Source organism: Arvicanthis niloticus, chromosome 1 (genome assembly GCF_011762505.2).
Source record: "Arvicanthis niloticus isolate mArvNil1 chromosome 1, mArvNil1.pat.X, whole genome shotgun sequence".
In the NCBI taxonomy this organism is placed as follows: domain Eukaryota; kingdom Metazoa; phylum Chordata; class Mammalia; order Rodentia; family Muridae; genus Arvicanthis; species Arvicanthis niloticus.
The window spans coordinates 18,476,548-18,497,900 of record NC_047658.1 but is presented as its reverse complement, the minus strand read 5'-3'; the positions used below and the strand labels follow the sequence as shown (position 1 = coordinate 18,497,900).

Below are 21,353 nucleotides of genomic sequence, written 5' to 3'. Positions count from 1 at the left end.
CCTGCCCACCCTGTGAAGGTAGAGACTGGGCCCTGTGGCTCACCCAGCCAGCGCTTCCAACACGGTGGCACAGGAGTATCATCACACCAAGTGCCCTGCCCTGTCTGTCCTACCAAATCTTGGACCCACTACCCACATTCACAGCAAGTCTCGTTTCACAAATGTCTCTTTATTTAGAAAAGCAAAATTTTGATCAGGGACCACCGAGGTTACAGTAGAGTGCAGACAAATAAAATAGATCAGACAAGACTGCTGGCCTTTAAAACTGTGGATCTGACATAGGTTTGACAATGGGATATTCAGAAGCAAATCTGTAGCCACTTTGGCATCAAAGGCGTATCAGCAGTCAGTTCCTGCCACAGAAGCTCACAAGATAGGGGTGAGAGGTAGCCAGTGCTAAAGTGGGGCTAAGCTCAGTGTGGCAGAGGCTCTGGAGGACATGGGTTAGATAGGAGTTAGAGAAGCACAGAAGCCATGTCTCCATCCCAGGTGAGTTTCTTGGCCAGCATCTCCTCTGGAGCACCCCATCCCACTGTCACAGTCCTATTGGAGTGGCTGAAGGATGAGCTTGGCCAACAAGAGAGCACTGGATTCACCACTTGCCCTTGTTCTTTAAATGCTGGCCTAGGGTTCAGTGACCTTCACCTGTCTCCAGAGCACACAAGTTATATCCATGAACATCATGCCTTTGCAAAACACTTCTGAAAACAGGGAATCAAACCAAAGAACATTTTTCTCAATACAACCACCCGAAAGCCAGCAGCCCTGCAACCCAAGAGCCCCCCCCCCCCATGTGTGGCTAGTCAAAGGCAATGCGCAGGCTGCGCTCCTGTTCCTTGCGCCGGCCCTCACACACACGGCTGGCCTCCTCCACCCTCCTCTGCAGTAGGGCAGAGCTCTGGTCCACCCACTGCAGAGAGTCCATGTGTGCATTGAGGATCTTGCAGATCTGTTGCAGTGGGTCACTGGTGTCTGCAGGGCCACCAGCCATGTTCAGGTGCTCAATTATGTCCTTGAGGTCCTGTGCCATGCGCTTGAGCTGAGCATCAATGTTCTCAGCCAGCTTGTAGGTCTTCTCACGCTCCTCATCAGCATGCTGAAGGTAGATGGTGCCACTTTGCTCCTTCACTGACTCCTCCAATGGGCTCAGAAGGTCTTCCAGCTCCTTCTGCTGCGACAGGATAAAGTCCAGCTCCTGGTCCAGCCGCTTCTGATCCAACTTCACCTTTTCCACCTCTCGGTGCAGGCTGGTGATCTTCTCCCCATTCTCAATCAGTGTGCGGTCCCAGGCATTGACCTGTGTGGCCTGCTGCAGGAAGTGCCGCTCTTGGTCCTCCAGCTCCAGACTCCACTTGTTGATGAGGCTTTCCAGCTGTGCATAGGTCATTGCTGGCCCTGTGGTAGTCCCAGCCGCTGTACTGGAGGCAGGCAGAGCAGTAGCTGCTACAGTGCTGGGGCCAGCTGGCACCAGGGGTTTTAGGCTTAAGGCAAAGCCAGTGGTCGTGGTAGAGGAGGCGGCGGCGGTGGTAGTAGTGGTGGTAGTGGTGGTGGTGTTGGTGTTGGAAGCGCCAGGAGCTGCTCCAGGGGCCTTGAGGCTGAAACCCAAAGTCCCAGCACTAGGAGTGGCTGCAGTTGTCACTGGAGCTGAGAGGGAGAGCACTGTAGCACTGGATGAGGTAGGAGCAGCAGCTATGGAAGCAAAGAGTGTAGACCCTGCACTGGTGGTGGCAGCAGTGGGTGCAGCAGCAGCTGGCTGTGTTGCTCCTGCTGTAGTGGTCACCAGAGTGGCTGGAGTGAAGGGAGAGCCAGACAGTGCTGTGGGCTGGGCTGAGCTACCCACAGAGCCAATGCTGAAGCCAGAGGCTCCAGGCTGAGATGCATTGCCACTGGTGAATGAGAACCCTGTGGAGCCAGTAGACGGAGCAGAGGTGGTAGAAGAGCCAAAGACAAAGCCAGTGGGGGCTGTCCCCTGGCTGGAGGTGTTGGCACTTGATATGGCATTGGTGAGGGTGCTGCTGCCAAGCCCAAAGCTGCCAGTGTTGGCTGTGGCTGGTGTGGCAGCTGTGTTACTCAAGCTGAGCTTTGGGGTGCTGATCCCCAGGGAGAAGCCTGCTCCTCCAGAAGCAGGTGTTGTTCCAAAGTTGAATCCTGGGGTCTGTGTGGTTGGGGTCTGTGTGGTAAGTGAGAAGAGGCTGGTGGAAGGGGTGGTCGCAGCTGGCTGGGAGGGAGTCCCAAAATTAAACCCTCCGGTGCCGGTGCCAGAAGCAGAGAAGGAAAAGCCAGTGGCAGGCGTGGTGGTCGCAGTCTTTGCAGTCCCAAATGTAAAGCCGCCAGCAGGAGCCCCGGTGCCTCCAAAGTTAAACCCACTCATGGCTGTGGAATCTCCAGGTGGCAGCTACTTCGACTCTGGGGCAAATCCGTCAGCGTCTGCAACCTTGGGGAGGTTTCTAGAGCAGAGGAAGTGACATGGTCAGATGGCAGTTTGGGACAGGCAAGCTCAGTGATGTGGAGGGTAGTGGGCTGGATGCAGAGTTGGCAGCAGCCCTGCTTCTTCCTTTGCTAACCTGACCAACTCCAGTAAACCAACGGGAGTTGAGTGCTGCTCCTGGGCACGCGCAGCTTCCACTACCAGGGAGGAGATCTGAGGCAGTTTACAAGAAGGCACTCTAGTGAGTTGGAACCACAAGGGTGAGCATGAGAGCCCAGTGCTTAGGGATAAGTGGTGACCCAGGTCAGCTAATCAAATGTTACTTGGGGTTTTCCTCTAGGTGAAAACCAGTAATGGTTGGGAGGGACAAAGGGAAAAGAGACCAAGCACTCCCTAAGCCAAGAGCAGCCACAGTCCATCCCATGTAAGAGCACTAGACTTCTAGAAGTTTTGACTGAAGCCACTCCAGGCAGAGCCGTCCAGGTACTTTCCCCAAAGCTTATATATGGTGAGGAAGGTGACAGGGAGCACTGCATCATCTTCCCAGTACCACAAGCTAGTAGGTGGAAAGACAGGAGTATGTTCAGTGGACCTGATGGAGTTACCAGGCACTTCCCCTATCCTGGTGTGGGGCAATGAGACCAAGATGCAAAGTTCAATAACCCATACAATACTCCAAGTGGAATGAGAGTGTATCAGAATGTACCCTTCAGAGCAGTATGACCTCTACTTGGACCTCTCAAGGTGATGAGGGTGGGATGGTGCATTCTTTCTGTGAGCTGCACTGCTCAAAGGTTCATTCCATAATGAAGAAGCAATACTGGTGGGCTTCCTCACTGTTTGTATACCCCTGTATGTGTGTGTAGGTAGTCCTTGTGTCCTTTTCAGTTATTATCTACATTATCTTTTGAGGTGGAGTCATTCACTGGGACCTGTAGCTCATCAATTAAGCTAGACAGGCTGGCTGACTAGAAAGCCCTGGGAACCCACCTACTACACCTTTCCTGCATCAGATTACGGCACTGGCCACTATGTCCAGCTTTTTCATGTGGATGCTGGGGACTTCATGCTTGTGTGGTAAGCACTTTATTGACTAAGCTATCTCCCCAGCTATTGACATTTTGTTCTTTGGTACAGGGTATCAATATGAAGCTCATGCTGGCTTTAACTTGCAATCTTTTTTGGTACCAATCTTTCAAATGTAAATATCACAGGCACAAGTTGTCAAACCTTCTCATGTCTGCTGTTGAGGCCGTAAGTCTGTGACAATCAGAGGAAATAAACACAGACGTGGAGTATAGCAGATGTGAGTGACCCTGTCCTTCCTTCAATATTAACAAGAACATTTAGCCTCTCTGAGCTCAGCCCTTGCCCCAGCAAAGGATGCTTGCTGACATGAGGACATGATTTGGGGTACTCTCTGTCCCTTTGGCATTTTCAGGGTAAGAAGGTGGTTTGCTGGGTAATACCAATACCCAACTGTGGATTTCCTAAGAAGACTAGGGTGTGGCTAACCTCAGGTTTACTATGAATTTGTGTCCCATGCTCAATGAGTCATTGGGCTGTGACAAGAGCCACATCAGTATTCCAGAGGCTTTTGGGCAGCAGACTCTGTTCCACTGTGGGGACAGCACCATGTCCTGGCCCCAGATATCCTGGGAAAGATGAGTTTGTGGACAACACACAGAAGAATGATAGGTCTTAGAAGGGAGCAAAGTCAGATTCCACTTTCCTTCTTTGCTGAAGGCAGCCAAGGCTTGCTCTGACCTCTGGCCTTGCCTTTCTTACTTGTGTGGGTCTGGAAGCTCACAGCCCCTGTTTCCCAATGTCTTCTATGAAGAATCAACAAGGTCCCAACTGAGAAGCCAAGTGCTTGGTGTCCTCCCTCTCCACATACTATGCCTGTCTCTCCAGACTTGTTTTCTCTGGCCACCTCCTTCTGTGGTCTAGCAATGTCAAGCTTACAGGAACTTCAGGGGAAAGTTATTTTAATCTCAAAAGGTCATAGTAGGTTCACTAAGGCCCTTTTCAGCACTCAAGCAACTCTGGCATGACGGAGACTTCCTCACTGATGAGCACCTGAACTGGATGAGGTATAGCTGCTCAATCATCCAATCAGCTACACTTCACACCTCAATTTTTAGTACTCAGTGGAAAACTTGCTATTAATTATAGCTGAGAGTTCTGAAAATTACAAAAAAAAAAAAAAAAAAAAAAAAAAAAAAAGCTTCCATGGTACCAAGAGATGTTGTGATACCCACTGTTAAAAGTCACCAGCTCAGACAACAGTGTCAGGACTTGTGGCAGGGCAGCAATAGGATGTCAACTATCCGGCCAGCCAGAGCTGGGGAGAGAGAATCTGGAGATAATAGAGTCCTGCCAAACACTGAGGAGACTATGGTCTTAGTTACTAGCAACAGTGCTGGCATAGCCACAAACACCATGCCAACGACTCAGACTTAAAATAAAAATAAATAATTCTCATCATATAGCCTAGAACTCACTATGTATACTAGCTCTGAAGACTATCTGCCTGTACTTGTACCTCTGCCTCTCCAGGGTACCACTACACCCTGGTGACTCAGATTCTGCTGAAACAGCTACAGGGGACTGACAAATAGGGAGCTAAATGCAAAGGAAGCTGGAAGCAAGTGTCTGGGAGGAAGGTTGGGTGATGAGCCAAGTCAGAAGCTTTAACTCAACTCTGGGACAGAGATGACCACAAAGCAGGGTCTGACCCAGTAAATAAGTGATGAGTCCCCAAGCCTGGGAGCTCTTCAGCTGCAACCGCCTCAGCTTTAGCCCTTCTATCTTCACCACAGGAGAGCCTATGGGTGAGAAAGCAGACAGTAACACGTTTGCACGTGGGCTAGACAGCCACACTGAGGCCACAGGAGTCACCCAGGCTGCTGTGTTCTCCCCACTCCACAATGTCCTTCTATCAGTCTCTTGGTTAGTTTTCTGAGTCAGGCTAGCAACCTCGCTCCTGCACCTCCTGAGTGCTGGGATTTCTGCTGTTCTGATGTGAGAGCCTGAACAGCAATGGAAGGTCCTACTTCCTGTTCATCCATGTGTCCTGGTCACAGCCAGCCTGTAAATACCTCAGCACTCTGTCACCACTGGCCTGCCCAAGTCACATAGACTACTCACACTGAACACCACTCTGAGCTAGAGATGGCTACCAGGCAGAGAATCACCAAGTGGCAGAGTGCAAACAAATTCCACCTGGACATTCATCCACATAAAAGCTGAGCACTTGTTGTGGTAGCACTGCTGTCCTCAATAAAGCAACAGATATAACCAGCATATTTTAGGAGACTGGGGAAAAACAAAGGAAGGGTATGCCTTATGTGGCTAAAAGGCTTGACTGACATAAAATAGACTCAAGATGGAGATGGCTCTGGATGATCCACGTGAACCCAAGGCCATTACATAGGTCCCTCAGTAGAGTGAGGATGCAGAAGAGATCCCAAGCCAGAAAGCTGGGTTACAATGGTGTCAACCTATCTTTGCTAGTTGAAAACCCGCATTTGTAGTGGTCGTGAGCAACTAGAGGGAACTGGGCAAAAGCCACGTGCAGAACAGAGCTCATTTATCAGGAGGCTGGGAGGTCTAATGTAGAGTCAAGAAGGGCTGGAGACAGGTGTGTATGTGTGTGACCAATGTGCATATAAGGTGCATATACTGCTCCACCTGGGCCATATGTGAAGAGCACAGTGAACATGGTCCACCAAGAGACCCCAGCAGCATCAAGTCACCTGTGTCAGGCTGACCATGAATGGCACCTGTCTATTTTGTTCTGGGCACTATGTAAGTGTTCATGGCTAGTCTGAACAAGACTGGTAACTACCATATTACAACACAGCACTAGACAGAGCACTAGACTCAGCCTGCCCTGGAACATTCCTGAATGGAAACAGCATCAAAGAGGGGATGTAGCCCCCCCTTAAGGCAACACAGCAGAGGCCTGCCTAAGACTGATGGAGATGAACCCCAATGGCATCCTTACTCCAGGCCCCTATTGCCCCCACTTTTTTTTTTTTTTTTAAGCAGTGCTCAACCTATCATGGAGGCCCAAAAGAAGAACATAAAAACTTTCCTGTCTGTTGCCCGGCACAGCACAACATAGCACAAAGACAAGGAACATATCCCACAGCTCATCTCAAACTCAGCACTCCCAGCCCTGAAATCTGTGAGTCAGGTTCTCCATCTGAATTAAATAATGGATGGAAATCAGACCCTGTCAGGTGCTGGCTGGAGAAACAATCTTTTAGGTTTGTCCCTGCTATACAGCCACCAGCCACCAGGTGGTGCTGTGACAATGCAGAACCAGGGAAAGACTGGGTATCAGCTAGCTCTGAAGGGAAACTCCTGGTGTGAGGTAGTTAATAGTTTTTAAGAACGCCAACAAGATGAACATGGTGGCACATGCTTGTAATTGCAGCACTTAGAAAGTGGAATAGGAAGTTCAAGGACTGTCAGCTACACAATGAACTTGAGACCAGCCTGACTATATGATCTGTCTTAAACAAACAAAACAGGGTACTTGCTCTTCTGCTTTTGTGAGTGGGCTTCTAACCAAAAGTTTGGCCTTGCTGAGACAAAACGGGCCACAGTAGGATGGAAGACGTCTGGAGAGGTGCGAGGAAGAGAAGGCAAAGCAAGAAAAAAGGGGCACCTGATTCCCTGGCCACACTCCAAACCCCCTACAAAGTGCCACAACAGCTTCTCTCATGGAAGAAACTCCTCTAGCCCCCGGGGAACAAGTCAGCTCCACACTTTCTCCAGTGCAAAGCAAACAAGGTTGGTTTGAATTCTGGAAGTGGGGAAGGAGAACCATCGCTCCCTTTGTTTTATCACCCCCTAGCAACAGGCACATAGTTGTCACCATATTTCTTTCCCCCATATGTCAAAGCAAAGAAAAAAAGCTATGAGAATCCAAAAGTCAATTGTAGTATTAAATAATTAAATAAATTCTGGCAGCATGTTCCTCCCTACTCATTCCAATGTTCTGAGTTCCTGAAAGACACATACAGCCTTTATATTTTGATATGCCTTAATTAGCTCAATGGCTGGGCCACTTCCTAACCTCTATGTGGCTAATCCACTTCTACCCCCCCTCCCCACAACAACAACCCAGCCAATGACTTGTCTCAAGTAGTAGTAGTAGTAATAATAATAATAATAATAATAATAATAATAATAATAGGAAGACACTGTTTGAAGCAGATATAGTCTCTCCCTGGATAGAGGAAGGGCATGAGGCTTTCAAAGGTACTGACTAAATCCTGTCCATGTGTGTCTGATGTACCTGCAGGTTCTCAGTCTTCTCCCTCCTTCTTCCAATGGAGAACATTCTTTACCTCAGAAATCAGTCCACAGCTAATTAGCAATTACATCCTTTCTTACTCCCTAGGGCCCCCACCAGCTCAGGTGACAAACAGATACCACCTGCAAAAACCTAACCAGCTCATCTTCAACCGGGAGCCTACAGCAGAGAGGGTTAAAGAACGGCTTTTTGAGTCCTGCAGTGGGCTAGCAGGACAATGAACTTGGTACAACATCCACCTAGCTTTCAAGTAGGGTTCTAGGGTTTTTGTTTGGAGACAGAATATTGCTACATGACACATAGTGGCTCGAGCTAAAGCCACAAACATTATATCCTCTCCAACAGGATTGGGAAGCCAGTTGTTCCCCTCTTTTGGAGAAAGCTACTCACAAGCTTGCTCCCAAGGACCAGCAACTGAACTCTTCTGCTTTAGTTATCAAGGTCTCAGATATATATATATCCTCACCCATCAGAGGAGGGGTCAGAACTTCCACACCAATTATACCAAAACAACAATAAACATGAGCTGCCATTCAGCACCCACCTCAGTAAGCAGAACACTGCCACAATATCATTTTAAGAAAGGACTGCTCCTTGGGGAGGTTCATCACCACCAGCCTCCTGAAAATCCAAGTTGGACCACAAAGATGCTCTACTACACAACCATCAGGGTGGCCAGAGAAGAGATGAATTGGTGCTGTAGGGTGTGGTAGCCACTTTGCAAACCTGGAAGTGCCTTGAAGTCAGTTTCTTTCAATGAAGTACCCACGCCTCAGTGCCACAACACAAACTTGCCTCAAATGTGTACCTTACCCCAGAACAGCAACAGCAGCCCAAACAGGGTAAAAACAGCCCAACCACCAGTTCATCAAAACCAATGAAGGGCCAAACAAACTTGACATATCCATTCATGGACTGAAAGCCAGACTCAAAAAGAAGCCTGTTTTAGTGATATACACATGTAATTCAAGCATTTAGGAGGCTGAGGCAGGAGGATTGATAAAAGTCTGGGGCTAGTTTAAGTTATACAGTAAGACCCTGTTTCAAAATAAGTAAGTAGGGATGGAAAGATAGCTCAGAAGTTAAAAGCACTGGCTGCTCTTCCAGAGGTCCTGAGTTCAATTCTCAGCAGCCACAAGGTGGCTCAGAACCACCTGTAATATGATCTGGTGCCCTCTTCTGCCCTTCAGGCTTATATGCAGGGAGAACACTGTATATAAGATAAATCTTTCTTTAAAAAAAAAAAATAAATAAAAAAGGAGGGGTTAGAACATCCTCTTGGGAGACCAGGGAAGGAGGAATGGGATGAGGAACTGTGGGAGGATGGACCAGGAGTTGGGTAATGACTGGGCTGTTAAAAAAAAAAAAGCAGAGGCAGCACAACACCATACAGCTCTGTACAAGTACCAAGAGCAAAAGACAAAAAGACCATTGCTGGGCAGGCCAGGCCAGGCCAGGCCAGGCTAGGTAGGCTCTTCTGATTGAACCTAATAGGAGGCACCACAGTCCAGAGGATTCCTTTGTCACTGTGCACTTTCTGGGTCCTTCTCTCAGCAAGGAGGGCAAGGCTCACCCAGGCTGTATGGAATGGTTTCTCTGGGAGGCTGTGGCCTGCCTTCCTTCCTATGGTTTTGGCAGAACCAGTGCCTTGCACACAAAGAGGACCCTACCACTGAACTAAGCCATACCCTAGCCCATTTAAATTTTTTATTTTTAACCCAGAGTTTCAAAGTTGTCAAGGCCTCTAAGTCACTCAAGCTGGCAGTGAACTTCCAATCCTTGTCTCCATTTCCGAGCACCAGGGTTACAAGCCTGTACCACCAGCCTAGGCACCTTATCTGTCTGATTATCTCCCAGCAAATGAGGTGGAAACTTGCTATTTTTTCACTGAAGCCAACCAAGAGAACTTCAGTAGCTGCCTGCTGAACCTCTCTCCTACAAGGTATTCTCTCCCTTGCCACTCCACCCACCAGAAGACACCTCTAGTCTCCCAATGCTAGTTTCAGATGATATCCCAAATCACTCCCATGTCCTGCTTAGGTATTACTCTCAAATACAACTTAGCAGGAACAGAGAGCATCTCCTGTTCCCAACTGCTGTGGATGTAGCCCTGCTGAGGTGCAGCCAGAGAGAACAGACTCCAAACCACCCACATTAAAGCTCCAACGGGCTGGACACAAATTGTTGGGTGTATGAGAATTTTGGCTTCCTTAAAAAACAAATCTACAAAAATAAGTTTTTGTTTTAATTCCGGGTGTGGGATATGGGGCTGCTTCAGACTGTCCACAGCAGCTATGATTTGCCTCATGCTCTAGCAGGGGCTTGATTTTGACAGCTGCAGATAGTTTCTGTAGTTGCATGTTTAGAATTTGGGGGACTTTTCAGAGGGTACATTTGGTATTTTAAAGTACCTAGAGGTGTGTTGTTGGTCTCAGTTTGTTAAGTAGTTTGCACAAAGAAGAAACAAGAAGTACTCATTCATAGTTCAAAATTGAACTTCAGACAAAATCTAGACTTGGACTTCTAGGTCAGCAGCTGCCCAGCCCAATCTGCAATCCCTCTTAGGTGTGGACGCTCAGCCCTCCTGTCCCTTTGTAACAGCTTGGCCTCTTGCGCGACTAACCCTCCATCCACTACTTTCTCTGTATCCAGGCCAACAGCATACCTCCTACAGGACACAGAATTAGAGAAAACATGTGGCAGATTGGATAATGGCCACCCAGACTCATCTACATCAGTACCCATGGCAGCCTGTGAACATTATTCCATGGCAAAGCATTCAGTGTGCACAAGTTACATACAGGCTCCTTCATCCTGGATTATCTGGGAAAATCCAATGCTCAAGCACAGGGCTTCTGTAAGAAAAGCAGGAAGCTCAAAGGAAGGAGAAGCTTCAAGTTGGATGGAAGCAGAGAAGCCTGAGGGGACACAAGGAGCCTCAAAATGAGGAAGCCTCTAGATGCTGGTATGGCTAGGAACCCAGTGCCTTGGGAACTCCAGAATTCTAATAAGGCGGCAAGTGTGTGCTGTCTGAATCTTTTAACCTGTCATAACAGCAAGAGGGAGTGAACCAGTACAGGTGACACTCAAAATGTGGGAGCTGGTACAGAAGCATGAGGCCAACTCTGTGATAAGTTACAACAGTGATTTCTAATGGGGAGGTGTTGTAAGGGAAGGGCAGGGGCTCTAGAGAACTCTGAGCATCTGGCCACGTGGCACTGCCCTTTCCCCAGCCAAATTGGCCTTGGCCTTCCTGCCCTTGTTTGCCAGGACACCCACACCTCCAAGCCCTGCCCCCCTGACCTTAGTGACCCAGTTTTACTCGCTCCCTACCACTGTGTGCAGATTATCAAGTTTTCCGTCCTCACACAAGCAACTAATTCTGAAATGTGCTGCTGCCCAAGGGGGTGGGGTGGGGGTAGCACAGTGCTGGGGGCTATATGATTCTGGGAAAGAACAAGGTCCTAACCTTGTCCTCTATGTGCTGGAGGAGACAGTCCTGGGCACAGATATCCATCTGTTAGGCAGATCAGAACGCATAAGGATGGTAGGATAGGAAGAGAAGCTATACCAAATTCTGAGCTCCTAAGAGCTTTCCCTGCACTACACCTTTAGTTCACACCCAAATCACTACACGGCGCAGATGAAGATTCATCCCTCCCTATACCAGATGGGTCCTTTTACTTAGGAAAATGAGAAGAGGCACGATGCCCTGTGCACTCACATCGAGAAGACAACTAGCAGGTTCATGCCCACCCCACCAAATTTAAGTAGGCAGACCAACTCTTGGCCACAAAAAGAACCCATAAAGCCCAATCCTTTTCCATCACATTGTGCTGTTCTCTCAACTGGGAAACCAGGGCTTGCCACAACAGTACAGGTGATGAGAAGCAACTGGGTGGACAAGAATAAAGATATATATGAAGTGTCACAACAAAACCTCTTTGCATACTAATCAAAACAATTTAACAGCAACAACAAAACCTAGGTAATAGTCCAGGTTTAAGGCCTCACAGGACAGGGTGGGGAGCTCTGTTCTATCAAAGACAACTGTGGCCATGCATAATTCTCCTTACCCTTTCCTGGCCTCAGTCTTGTCTTTCACAACCAAGCTAGGGGCCTTTGGGATGCTAGGCCCCTTCTTAGCACAAAGCCCCAGATTCTGTGTTCTGCCCAGGGAGCTCCTATCCTAGTCTTTGCTACTTAGGAGCTGTTGCCAGGTGCTCTGTGGTCCCCAGAGAATTCCCTCACCCCTTCCTAACCATCAGAGCCACGGCTGATGCAACTGCCTGCAACCAGCCGCCTCACTCCACAGCTCAGGTCCCTCCGCACTGGAAAAGAGTTCCAAGCAGCTCCACCCTTGCTTCTGGCTCCCCACAGGACTTGTTTGTTTTTTGAGAGGAAAGAGACTAGGCTGCCATTTAAGACTGGATAAGAGTTAGGGACACATGATAGACACAGAACACAGGTCTGGGTACTGGCCAAGGCTCAGGGTGGCAGGCCTCCATGGATGATCACCAACTACAACTACCATAAAGTGATGGCTGTACATATGCTGGGAAGGGCATGGCAGCTAAATGTGAAAACCAGCACTCACTCAGCACAACTGAGTCAAGGAGGATTTGGGGGCAGGGGAAGCATCTGGGTAGCACCTCAGGACAGAAAAAGGGTGTGCAGATCTTTTGGCTTGGACAGAAGCACCACGGGGAAGACTATGGGGCTGGTACCCCACTCTGCACTGTCTTTGAAACCTTTCTGATTACTCCAAAAGTTCACTTTAAAACACCAAACTCGATGAAAAGAGCACCACGGCACAACATGGCATACTGTTTCAAATAAAACAGCACCTGTGGGGACCAGGGATGCAGCTCAGATGGTACAATGCCCATCTAGCAGGCAACACATCAAGTCCTGGATCCATCCCATTTCTGTACTAGCAGCAGCCTTTAAGTCACTGTTTATCCTAAGCAGACTCCACACAGACTTAATGCAGCCCACAGCTGGCAAGCGAGGGCTGGAGTCTGTACACATCAAATCATGTGGCTACTTGTGCTCAAACACTGGCAGCAGATAAGAATGCCCACTCCCGGGCTAGAGAGATGGCTCAGTATTACAGAGCACTGACCACCCTTCCAGAGATCCTGAATTCAATTCCCAGCAACCACATGGTGGCTCACAACCATCTGTAATGGGATCAGGTGTCCTTTTCTGTTGTGCTTGACACAACAGTGACACAAGTGACAGTGTACTCATACACAAATCTTTTCCAAGGGAAAATCACAAGGACTCCCTGCTTGTAACTTTCAAAATCAGTTTTTCCCACCCACTCAGACTTTCTTTTTCTTTTACAGTACCAGGGATAGAAACCAGGGCCTGGAAAGCAGCGCTCTCTCAAGAGCCAACACTCTGGTAACCTCCAACCCCAGCACATATAATTAAAAAAAAACAAAAAACAAAAAACAAAAACCAGGATCTTTTAAGTTCCCTAGACAGCCAAGAACTCACTTTCTAGTCCAGGGAAGCCTTGAACTTTTTTTTAAAATTACACTCTTTTAATCAGTATGCAGACCTATCACCACACATGTGGTGGCGGTCAGAGGATAACTGTCTAGAGAGTTGCTTTTGTCCTTCTATCACATGGGTCCTGGGGATGGAACTCAAGAGGGTTGGGTTTAGAGATTATCACGTAAACCACATCTCAAAGCAGCTCCAGCCCTGACCTTGACTTCCAATACAGTGCCTTAGCCTCCTAAACAGGTAAGATACCAGGCCTGGCCTTTGAACCTTTTCTTTTTAAAAACACATTGAGACCAGCCAGTATGGCCTCATCTCCATCTCCCAAATGCTAGGAATACAGGCAAATACCAAGCCCAGTCCATGTGGTGCTAGGACAGAACCTAAGGTTCTTGTGTGAAACAGGCAAGCATTCTACTGAGTTCCATCTCCACCCATTCAGTCTCTCAGCCGCTACAAATAACGATACGCTGACTGACTTCCACATGCAATGCCAGCTATACAAGAAGAACACGGGGTGGGAAACAGGGTTCATGTATCATCCCGGGGAACAAGAGGGATTCTTAAACTGAATATTAATGTCCCATTTTGGGCAGGATCAAGAAACAATTATCTAGTGGGGCCAGCAAGAGAGCAAGGACTGCAAGGAAGTCAGAACAAGGGGCAAAACCTAAGAGGTCGGCAGGGATGAGCACTAGCATGTAGAATGAGGACAAGTAGGGATGGCTGGAACAGAAACCTTGGAGGTGGGACATCATATGGACATGTTGGATGGCTAAGAATATGGGGTAGGGAGATTGAAAGAGGCGAAACCAGGCCCCCAGGGTTTTCTTCTAAAATACAATGACTTTAAGTAGATAAAATGACTCAGTGGGTAAAGGCTGTCAAATAAACCTGAGTTCCCTCCCTGGGACCCACATGGTAGGAGAACCAACAGATAGCACTCTGACCACCACACACATACACAATGAATGTTAAAACCGACAAAAAAAAAAAAAAAAAAAAGGATTGAAGCGCCCCGTGGTTGGGCCTTCGTGGCCTACTTTCCACAGCTGGTATATCTGTGCGTGTGTACAGCGATCTGTAAATACTTGAGAGGCATTATCTGGCTGTGGCTGCCCTGAACTCGTCGTCTATGAAGCCTAAGCTAGCTCGCGCCATTCCGCGATGCGCTTAACCCACGAGGTCTCTCGGGGCGACATCGGTTGGGGACTGGTGGCAAGTTCGTGAAGCGGGGAGAGTCAACGAGATGAGCTGGTTGTGGGTGTGAAACAGAGATCGAACAGGATCCAACCGATTCAGGAGACCGAGCCCGGGCCCTCAGCCTGAAGCAGTGAATGGAGGGTAAGGGCGACATGGAGGGCCCGGGGTCGCCACCGCCCCACTGGGGCCCCGCGAGGGCGGGGCGCGGAGGGATCCGGGCAGCCCGCGCTGCGCCGCCCCCAGTATATTTGTCCCCAGGCTCCGGGGCCGCCTCATTTCCAACCCTCTCAGTACAGTCGCCCTTAACGCTCCGGCCACGCCGCCTCCGCCCGCGCAATGGCTCTGTAGCCGCGACCCCGTCGTGTGCCCCGCCCCGTCTCCGCGCTCACCGCGCCGTCACTCTCCGCTCACACCGTCTCTTCAGCTGAGGCCGCCGCCGTTCCCTCCTTTCCTTTTCGCAGCCATGGAGTGAGTAACCGCTCGCCCCTCCCTCTCCAACCGCCTTTCCCGCCCTTTCCCAGAGCTCGCGGGGCTTCACGGGTCAGCCTCGTTAGGGGGTGGGGAGACGAAGTGAAGAACCACGGTCGCGCAGGCGCAGAAGAGGGAAGCTGGTGACCCGCGCATCCGCTGAGCAAGCGCACTAGGCTCAAGCTGTGGGGGAGGGTGTGCTTCCGGAAAGTTTGGGGGCTTTTAAGGTCGGTGCGCGCGCCGTTGCGCCTGCGCGCTATGTTCACAGACCCTCTTTCCCTTTCAGAGAATACGGCCCCCAACACACACCCTGTTGCGCATGCGCATTATCTTATCCCGGCCTGAACTTCGGAGGGCGGCCGTTAATTGGCTAAACACACGATACTGGTCCCCCAGGAGGGTAGTGGCGAAACAATGGAGCGGGTCCAGGATCTGAGCTTGCGCCTTATCGCTAGGCGAGCAATCAGCGAGGAAGGGTGGTGTTCCTCCAGGCTCTGACTCAGGCCCAACTTCCCTCCAATCAGGCACCTGCTGGGGCGGGGACTGGCTTAAATTGACAGGAACACTTTAAGAAAGAGTTGGAGCTAGAACCACAGGGGCGGAGCCTCTAGGGACTTGCTAATTGGGGGCGGGAGCTGACTGTGACAGACAGAAGAGTGGGCGGGGTTTCCCGTAGGATCTTTAGAAGTCACCTAAAATTTTAAGGGAAGAGTGGAATTTGTGTGTGTGACACTGATGAAAGGCCCAGGCATGCAGAATTATTCTGGGAACCCCTGTGGACTCTAAAGGGGTGTAATCTAAAGAAAATATTGATGCGGGAGGGGCACGGCTAGAAGAAAATTCCCTTGGGATTAAAATTTTTATGAAGAGAATAAGATGAGGTGGGTAGAAGGGACTAGAGGTAATTCCCCTGGGAAAATGCTAGGTTTTTGTGTTGAGGGAGGAGATGGGGCTGGGGAGTTTCAAAAAAATTGCCTTGGGAATGTGTGGAGTGCTGGAATTTGCCGAAAGAAGGAAAGTGTGTGTAGCCTGTGGGTCAAGCAGCTTTGACTCAACCCCACCACGCCACCTTATTTTCCTCACAGGTCCTCCACCTTCGCCTTGGTGCCTGTCTTCACCCAGCTGAACAATCTTCCACGCTGCCCCCCAATTGTTGGTGCAGCCTCCATTGCTGTCGCTGCCCTGCGCCTGTGCCTCAGCCATGTCACTCCTGGCGACCCTGGGACTGGAGCTGGACAGGGCCCTGCTCCCAGCTAGCGGGCTGGGCTGGCTCGTAGACTATGGGAAACTCCCCCTGGCCCCTGCCCCCCTGGGCCCCTATGAGGTCCTTGGGGGTGCCCTGGAGGGCGGGCTTCCAGGGGGGGGAGAGCCCCTGGCAGGTAAGAACAGGTAAAGAAGAGAGGTGGGTTGGGCTGGAGGGTGGGTGGGCAGAAAAGGAAGAATTTATTCATTCTCAAGATCAGTACTGAGGGCCTGCAGTGTGCCCAGCACTGTTCTATGGGTGCAGGGTTCAGAGCAAGGGATCCCTCAGCTCATTGGAGCATCGGGAGACGAAAGTGGGAAACTGAAGCTTAGCTGAAAGTGATGAAAGACATAGTTGAGAAGTCAGCCTTCTCCAAGTAGACAACATCTGAACTTAGGGCTACGGGATGGACAAAAGGAGCCATGGTAAGGCCGGGGTGGGGGGCTCCATCTCAGAGACTCTGGGGCAGACAGTCTCTTGACTGTGTAACAGATGGTTGTCCCAGACTGCACCTGGTGGCATATGCCCATAGCTCCCCCTGTTCAAGAGGCTTCGCATCCTCTTGAGCCCAGGCCAGTGTAGGCAGCATAGTAAGAACATAATTCTCAAACATCTAAGATAGTAAATTATCAAACATCTCAAAAATAGAAAAGAAGAACAGATAAAGATGGAGTGAGTCACACACACACAGGAAAGGGAGGAGAGAGAGAGTTGTGTATATTCCTAGCACTCTGGGAGAGTCAGATGTTAAGGATGTCCTCAGCCACAGACTACAAGGCAGGTCTAAGGCCAACCTAGGCTACACAAGACTCTACTGCCAATAAATAAGTAAACAAGTAAGGAAAAAAGAGAAGACATAGGAGTGGGTGCAGTCAACCAGCCAAGGAGAAGGATTATAGAAATGGGAGCTGACCTTGGTTGGGCGAATTCCTCACTGAGTGAATGCTGATTAGTTCACTGGTTAGTTGGTAAATTCATTGGTTGGTTGACTGATTTGAATCATTGATTGGCTTGTTCATTGATTTGTTAGTGAGTTGATTAGTTCATCAGCAGGTGGCCTGGTAAACTGATTGGATGATTGGCTGCATAATTGGTTAGATGGTGGTTTAGCTGATTGTTGGCTGGTGAACTCTTTGGTTCGCTGGTTCATTGCTCACTTCATGGGTGACTTGGTTGGCTACTGAACTGTATGGTTGGCTGATTAAGGCTGGTTGGCTCATTCATTGATAGTGGGTCAATTTGTTGATTGTAAACTATGGTTGGCTGATTGACTGGCTGGCTTTTTCATCGATTAATGAATTTGTTGGTTAGTTGGCTGGTGAGCGGTATGATTGGCTGGTTGGTTGGCTAGTAAATTTTATGGTGGGCTGACTGGTTGGTTGGTTGATTAGTTCATTGGTTAGTAGCTTGGAGGATAAACTAGCTAGCTGGTTGGTTGATTGCTTGATTGGTTTCTTCCATGACTTACTGGTCTGCTGACAGGCCTATAGATTTGATGATTGGCTGGATGGTCACTTGTCACATTGAGTAAATGGGACATGAGTGAACACCAAGTGGATAAAACACAGGCCTCAGGGACTTTTATGTCCCCCTCCATCCTCAGGTGACGGCTTCTCTGATTGGATGACGGAGCGGGTGGACTTCACAGCCCTCCTTCCTCTGGAGGCCCCTTTGCCCCCAGGCACTCTCCCCCCACCTTCTCCGGCCCCCCCTGACCTGGAAGCCATGGCATCCCTACTCAAGAAGGAGCTAGAACAAATGGAAGACTTCTTCCTTGATGCCCCACTCCTCCCACCTCCCTCCCCACCACCTCCACCTCCCCCACCACCAGCACCCTCTCTGCCCCTGCCCTTGCCCTTGCCCACCTTTGACCTCCCTCAGCCTCCTACCCTGGATACCCTGGACCTGCTGGCTGTTTACTGCCGAAGTGAGGCTGGGCCAGGGGATTCAGGCTTGTCAACCCTGCCTGTCCCCCAGCAGCCTCCTCCTCTGGCCCCTCTGCCTTCACCCTCCCGCCCAGCCCCCTATCCTAGTCCTGCCAGCACCCGAGGGGACCGCAAGCAAAAGAAGAGAGACCAGAATAAGTCAGCTGCTCTCAGGTACCGCCAGAGGAAGCGGGCAGAGGGCGAGGCCCTGGAGGGCGAGTGCCAGGGGCTGGAGGCACGGAACCGGGAGCTGAGGGAGAGGGCTGAGTCAGTGGAGCGGGAGATCCAGTACGTGAAGGACCTGCTAATTGAGGTGTATAAGGCCCGAAGCCAGAGGACCCGCAGCACCTAGGGTCCAGGTCCAGGCCGGAGGAGGGAGGGCTGTTGTGCCTCTGCTTCCAGCTTCACACTATCCTCCATTTCACTTTCCTATCCCATCCATGTCTAGGTTTCCCCTCTGCCTACTCCCATTATGGGTTATTTGGCATAGTCAGTTTCTGTACCCCTTCAGTGCAACTGAGAAACCAAGGCCCTCAGGGAATTGGAGGAGCCAGCCTGATCCCTGGTCTCTGAAGTCTTAAAACAAGTGTGTTTTTGCAGGTAGTCCTAGTTGGGTGTAGGGGGGAGGCTGTCAGGCCTGGCATGGACGTAAGGCAGGAAGCCACTCTGGGTGATTGGGCAGATGAGAACCTAGTCAGGGAGGGAGGGTTTTAAGGAGGGGACTTGGAACAAAAGTGAGAAACCGGCCAAGGAAAGGGAGCCAAGTCCTCAGAATGGAAGGATATACTGTCCTAGGGACAGGCAGGGGTGGCTGTAGTTGGTAACTATGGGGTCATTTTAGCTCTGTGAAAGAATCAGTGTTTTGTGAAGGTGTGGGGGAAGGGTTGCGTCTAGTAGGGGCTGATCCTCCAGGGGTTATGGGCACAAATAAAATGCAGACTTTCCTGTGGCCTGTGTGTCTTATCTTTGAGAGAAGATTCTGGGGAGAGTCTTAGAGTAGTCATAAAGACAATGGAGAATAAACCAAAGGGCTGGGGCTGAAGCTCAACAGTACAAGTGTGCCCAGCATAAGAGAAAGAGGTTGGGTGTGGTGACTCATGAATGGAGTCTCAGCATTTGGGAGGCTAAGGAGGAAGGATTGCTCTAAGTTTGAGGCCAGCCTGGGCTATAGAATGAGCCCATCTCAAACAAAACAATAAAGCCAAACAAAATGTAACTAGTAACATTTGTTCATTGTCAAGTACACCCACTTGGTAAGAACATGACACATGACCAGCCTGTCAGTAAAGACAGGGCCATGTTGGCCCAAAGGCTGGTTATATTTACACTGGCAGTAGAAGACAAACTAAAGGTAATATAGCATATACACACCAAGAAGAATACCACCAAACACAGCATGATCATTTCAGTAGTGGGCAGAGAGGCCTGTGGAGACAGCTCCATTGGTAAAATGCTTACTCATTGAGCACAGGACCTGACTTCAATCTCCAAGATAGATCCTGCATAAAAAGCTATCAACTGAGAATGTATACTGCTTTCACAGAAGACCTGAGTTTGGGCCTACCATGCTGGGTAGTTTATGGCCTTGGACCAAGCAGTCTAGAGGGACAAACACTGCTAGTCAGTGAAGTCCCAATCTACGGACATTTTGAGAAGACTCAGGCCAGGCAGTGGTGGTGCACGCCTTTAATCCTAGCACTTGGGAGGCAGAGGCAGGCGGATTTCTGAGTTTGAGGCCAGCCTGGTCTACAGAGTGAGTTCCAGGACAGCCAGGGCTACACAGAGAAACCCTGTCTCAAAAAAAAAAAAAAAAACAAAAAAACAAAAAACACCCCCCCCCCCCAAAAAAAAGAGAGAAGACTCAGAAGAAAGAACTGTCCTACTAGGACTTCCCTGAGAAAGCTGATTGAGCTTAGATTCTGCACATAGTACTATTAGCCCAAGAAACAAAGGTTCCTGAGAGTGGGTTCCCCAAAGCAAGATCTGAAGGAAGGAAGGAAGGAAGGAAGGAAGGAAGGAAGGAAGGAAGGAAGGAAGGAAGGAGCCTGTCTTTAGGGTAAGTACCTGCAAAGACCAGGTTTAGCACTGTGTCCACATGCTCCCTAAGTAAAAGCCTCTTAGGAGGACTGGGGATGAAAGGCCCAAGCAGGCACACAGCCCTGGGTTCTATCCTTAGCACTGCACATAGACCTGATAGCATCTGTAATCCCAGCACTCAGGAGGTGGATGCAGGAGGATCAGAAGCCAAAGTTTCTCTTCAGTTGTAGATTAAATTTGGGGCCATCCTGGACAGCATGGGACTTTTCCTAAACAGACGACACTTAGGGCATCACAGGTCTCTGATTCTGTCCTCAGTGAGTGCCTTGTGTGGCCATGGTAGGTAGTGTGCTGCTTACCCAGGGTCAGCTCTTGGAGGACATAGGAGGGGCCGCCCCCAGAGGGGTCCTTGTATGAACCTCTGAGACAAACATCACCACTTTGACCTGCTCAGGCACCACGGAGCACAGGCCCCTCCCTGTCCTCCATTTATGAGCACAGAATGCTGGTTAACTGTACTGCACAGCTGCCCTCTCAGGGGACAGACTGGACTGTCTGCTGTCCTTTTCTGGGTGGATGAGATGTCCAGGGAGCAGTTGTCAGCCCTGAGGTCCCCGAGTAAGCACGAATGAAGGGTTTTTGTTTTTAAGCTACAAACACCATGACCCTGTGAAAGTTGGGAAGGAAAGGGTTTATTTGGCTTATACTTCCACATCACAGTCCATCAGTGGAAAAGGTTAGGACAAGAATTCAAACGGGGCAGGAACCTAGAGGCAGGAGCTGATGGAGGGGCTGCTTACTGGCTAGCTCCTCATTGCTTGCTCAGCCTGCTTTCTTAGGAAACCCAAAACCACCAGCCCAGGGATGGTTCCACCTCCAAAGGCTGGGCCCTCCCACATCAATCACTAATTCAGAAAATGCCCTACAGGCATTTTCTCAATTGAGGCTCCCTCTTCTCCAGTGACTCTTAGTTTGTGACAAGCAGCCCTTGTCAGCTTGATGTGCAAACACATCACTATTGAGCCACAACCTTCACTTCTTTATTCATCCCTGAGATGCATTAATAGGGACGTCACAATATAAAATATTCCAAATTAGGCCAGGTATGGTGTCACACACCTTTAATGCAAGCATTCCAGAGGCAGAGGGGCAGAGAGAGGGGCAGAGAGAGAGGGGGGCAGAGAGAGAGAGGGGCAGAGAGAGAGG

General features: G+C 49.7%; 2 protein-coding genes across 2 annotated transcripts; one reads left to right on the top strand and one right to left on the bottom strand.

The window, feature by feature from the left end:
• Positions 1–150: 150 nt before the first annotated feature.
• On the bottom strand, positions 151–11,988 carry Nup62 (nucleoporin 62). Its single transcript, XM_034495357.2, has 2 exons — positions 11,834–11,988; positions 151–2,447 (listed from the first exon to the last, which is right to left on the bottom strand). The coding sequence occupies exon 2, from the start codon at positions 2,369–2,371 to the stop codon at positions 800–802; it is 1,572 nt and encodes a 523-aa protein (XP_034351248.1). The 5' UTR covers positions 2,372–2,447; positions 11,834–11,988; the 3' UTR covers positions 151–799.
• A 2,745-nt stretch (positions 11,989–14,733) lies between these two features.
• On the top strand, positions 14,734–19,059 carry Atf5 (activating transcription factor 5). The gene is made up of 3 exons (XM_034495377.2): positions 14,734–14,942; positions 16,028–16,321; positions 17,789–19,059. The coding sequence occupies exons 2-3, from the start codon at positions 16,144–16,146 to the stop codon at positions 18,460–18,462; spliced, it is 852 nt and encodes a 283-aa protein (XP_034351268.1). The 5' UTR covers positions 14,734–14,942; positions 16,028–16,143; the 3' UTR covers positions 18,463–19,059.
• Positions 19,060–21,353: the final 2,294 nt, after the last annotated feature.

Excerpts from the sequence above, each read along its gene's own strand:
- Atf5 (XM_034495377.2), top strand. The coding sequence starts at position 16,144 with ATGTCACTCCTGGCGACCCTGGGACTGGAGCTGGACAGGGCCCTGCTC. Across the intron at positions 16,322-17,788 it reads GGGGGGAGAGCCCCTGGCAG|GTGACGGCTTCTCTGATTGG; the intron begins GTAAGAACAGGT and ends CTCCATCCTCAG.
- Nup62 (XM_034495357.2), bottom strand. The coding sequence starts at position 2,371 with ATGAGTGGGTTTAACTTTGGAGGCACCGGGGCTCCTGCTGGCGGCTTT.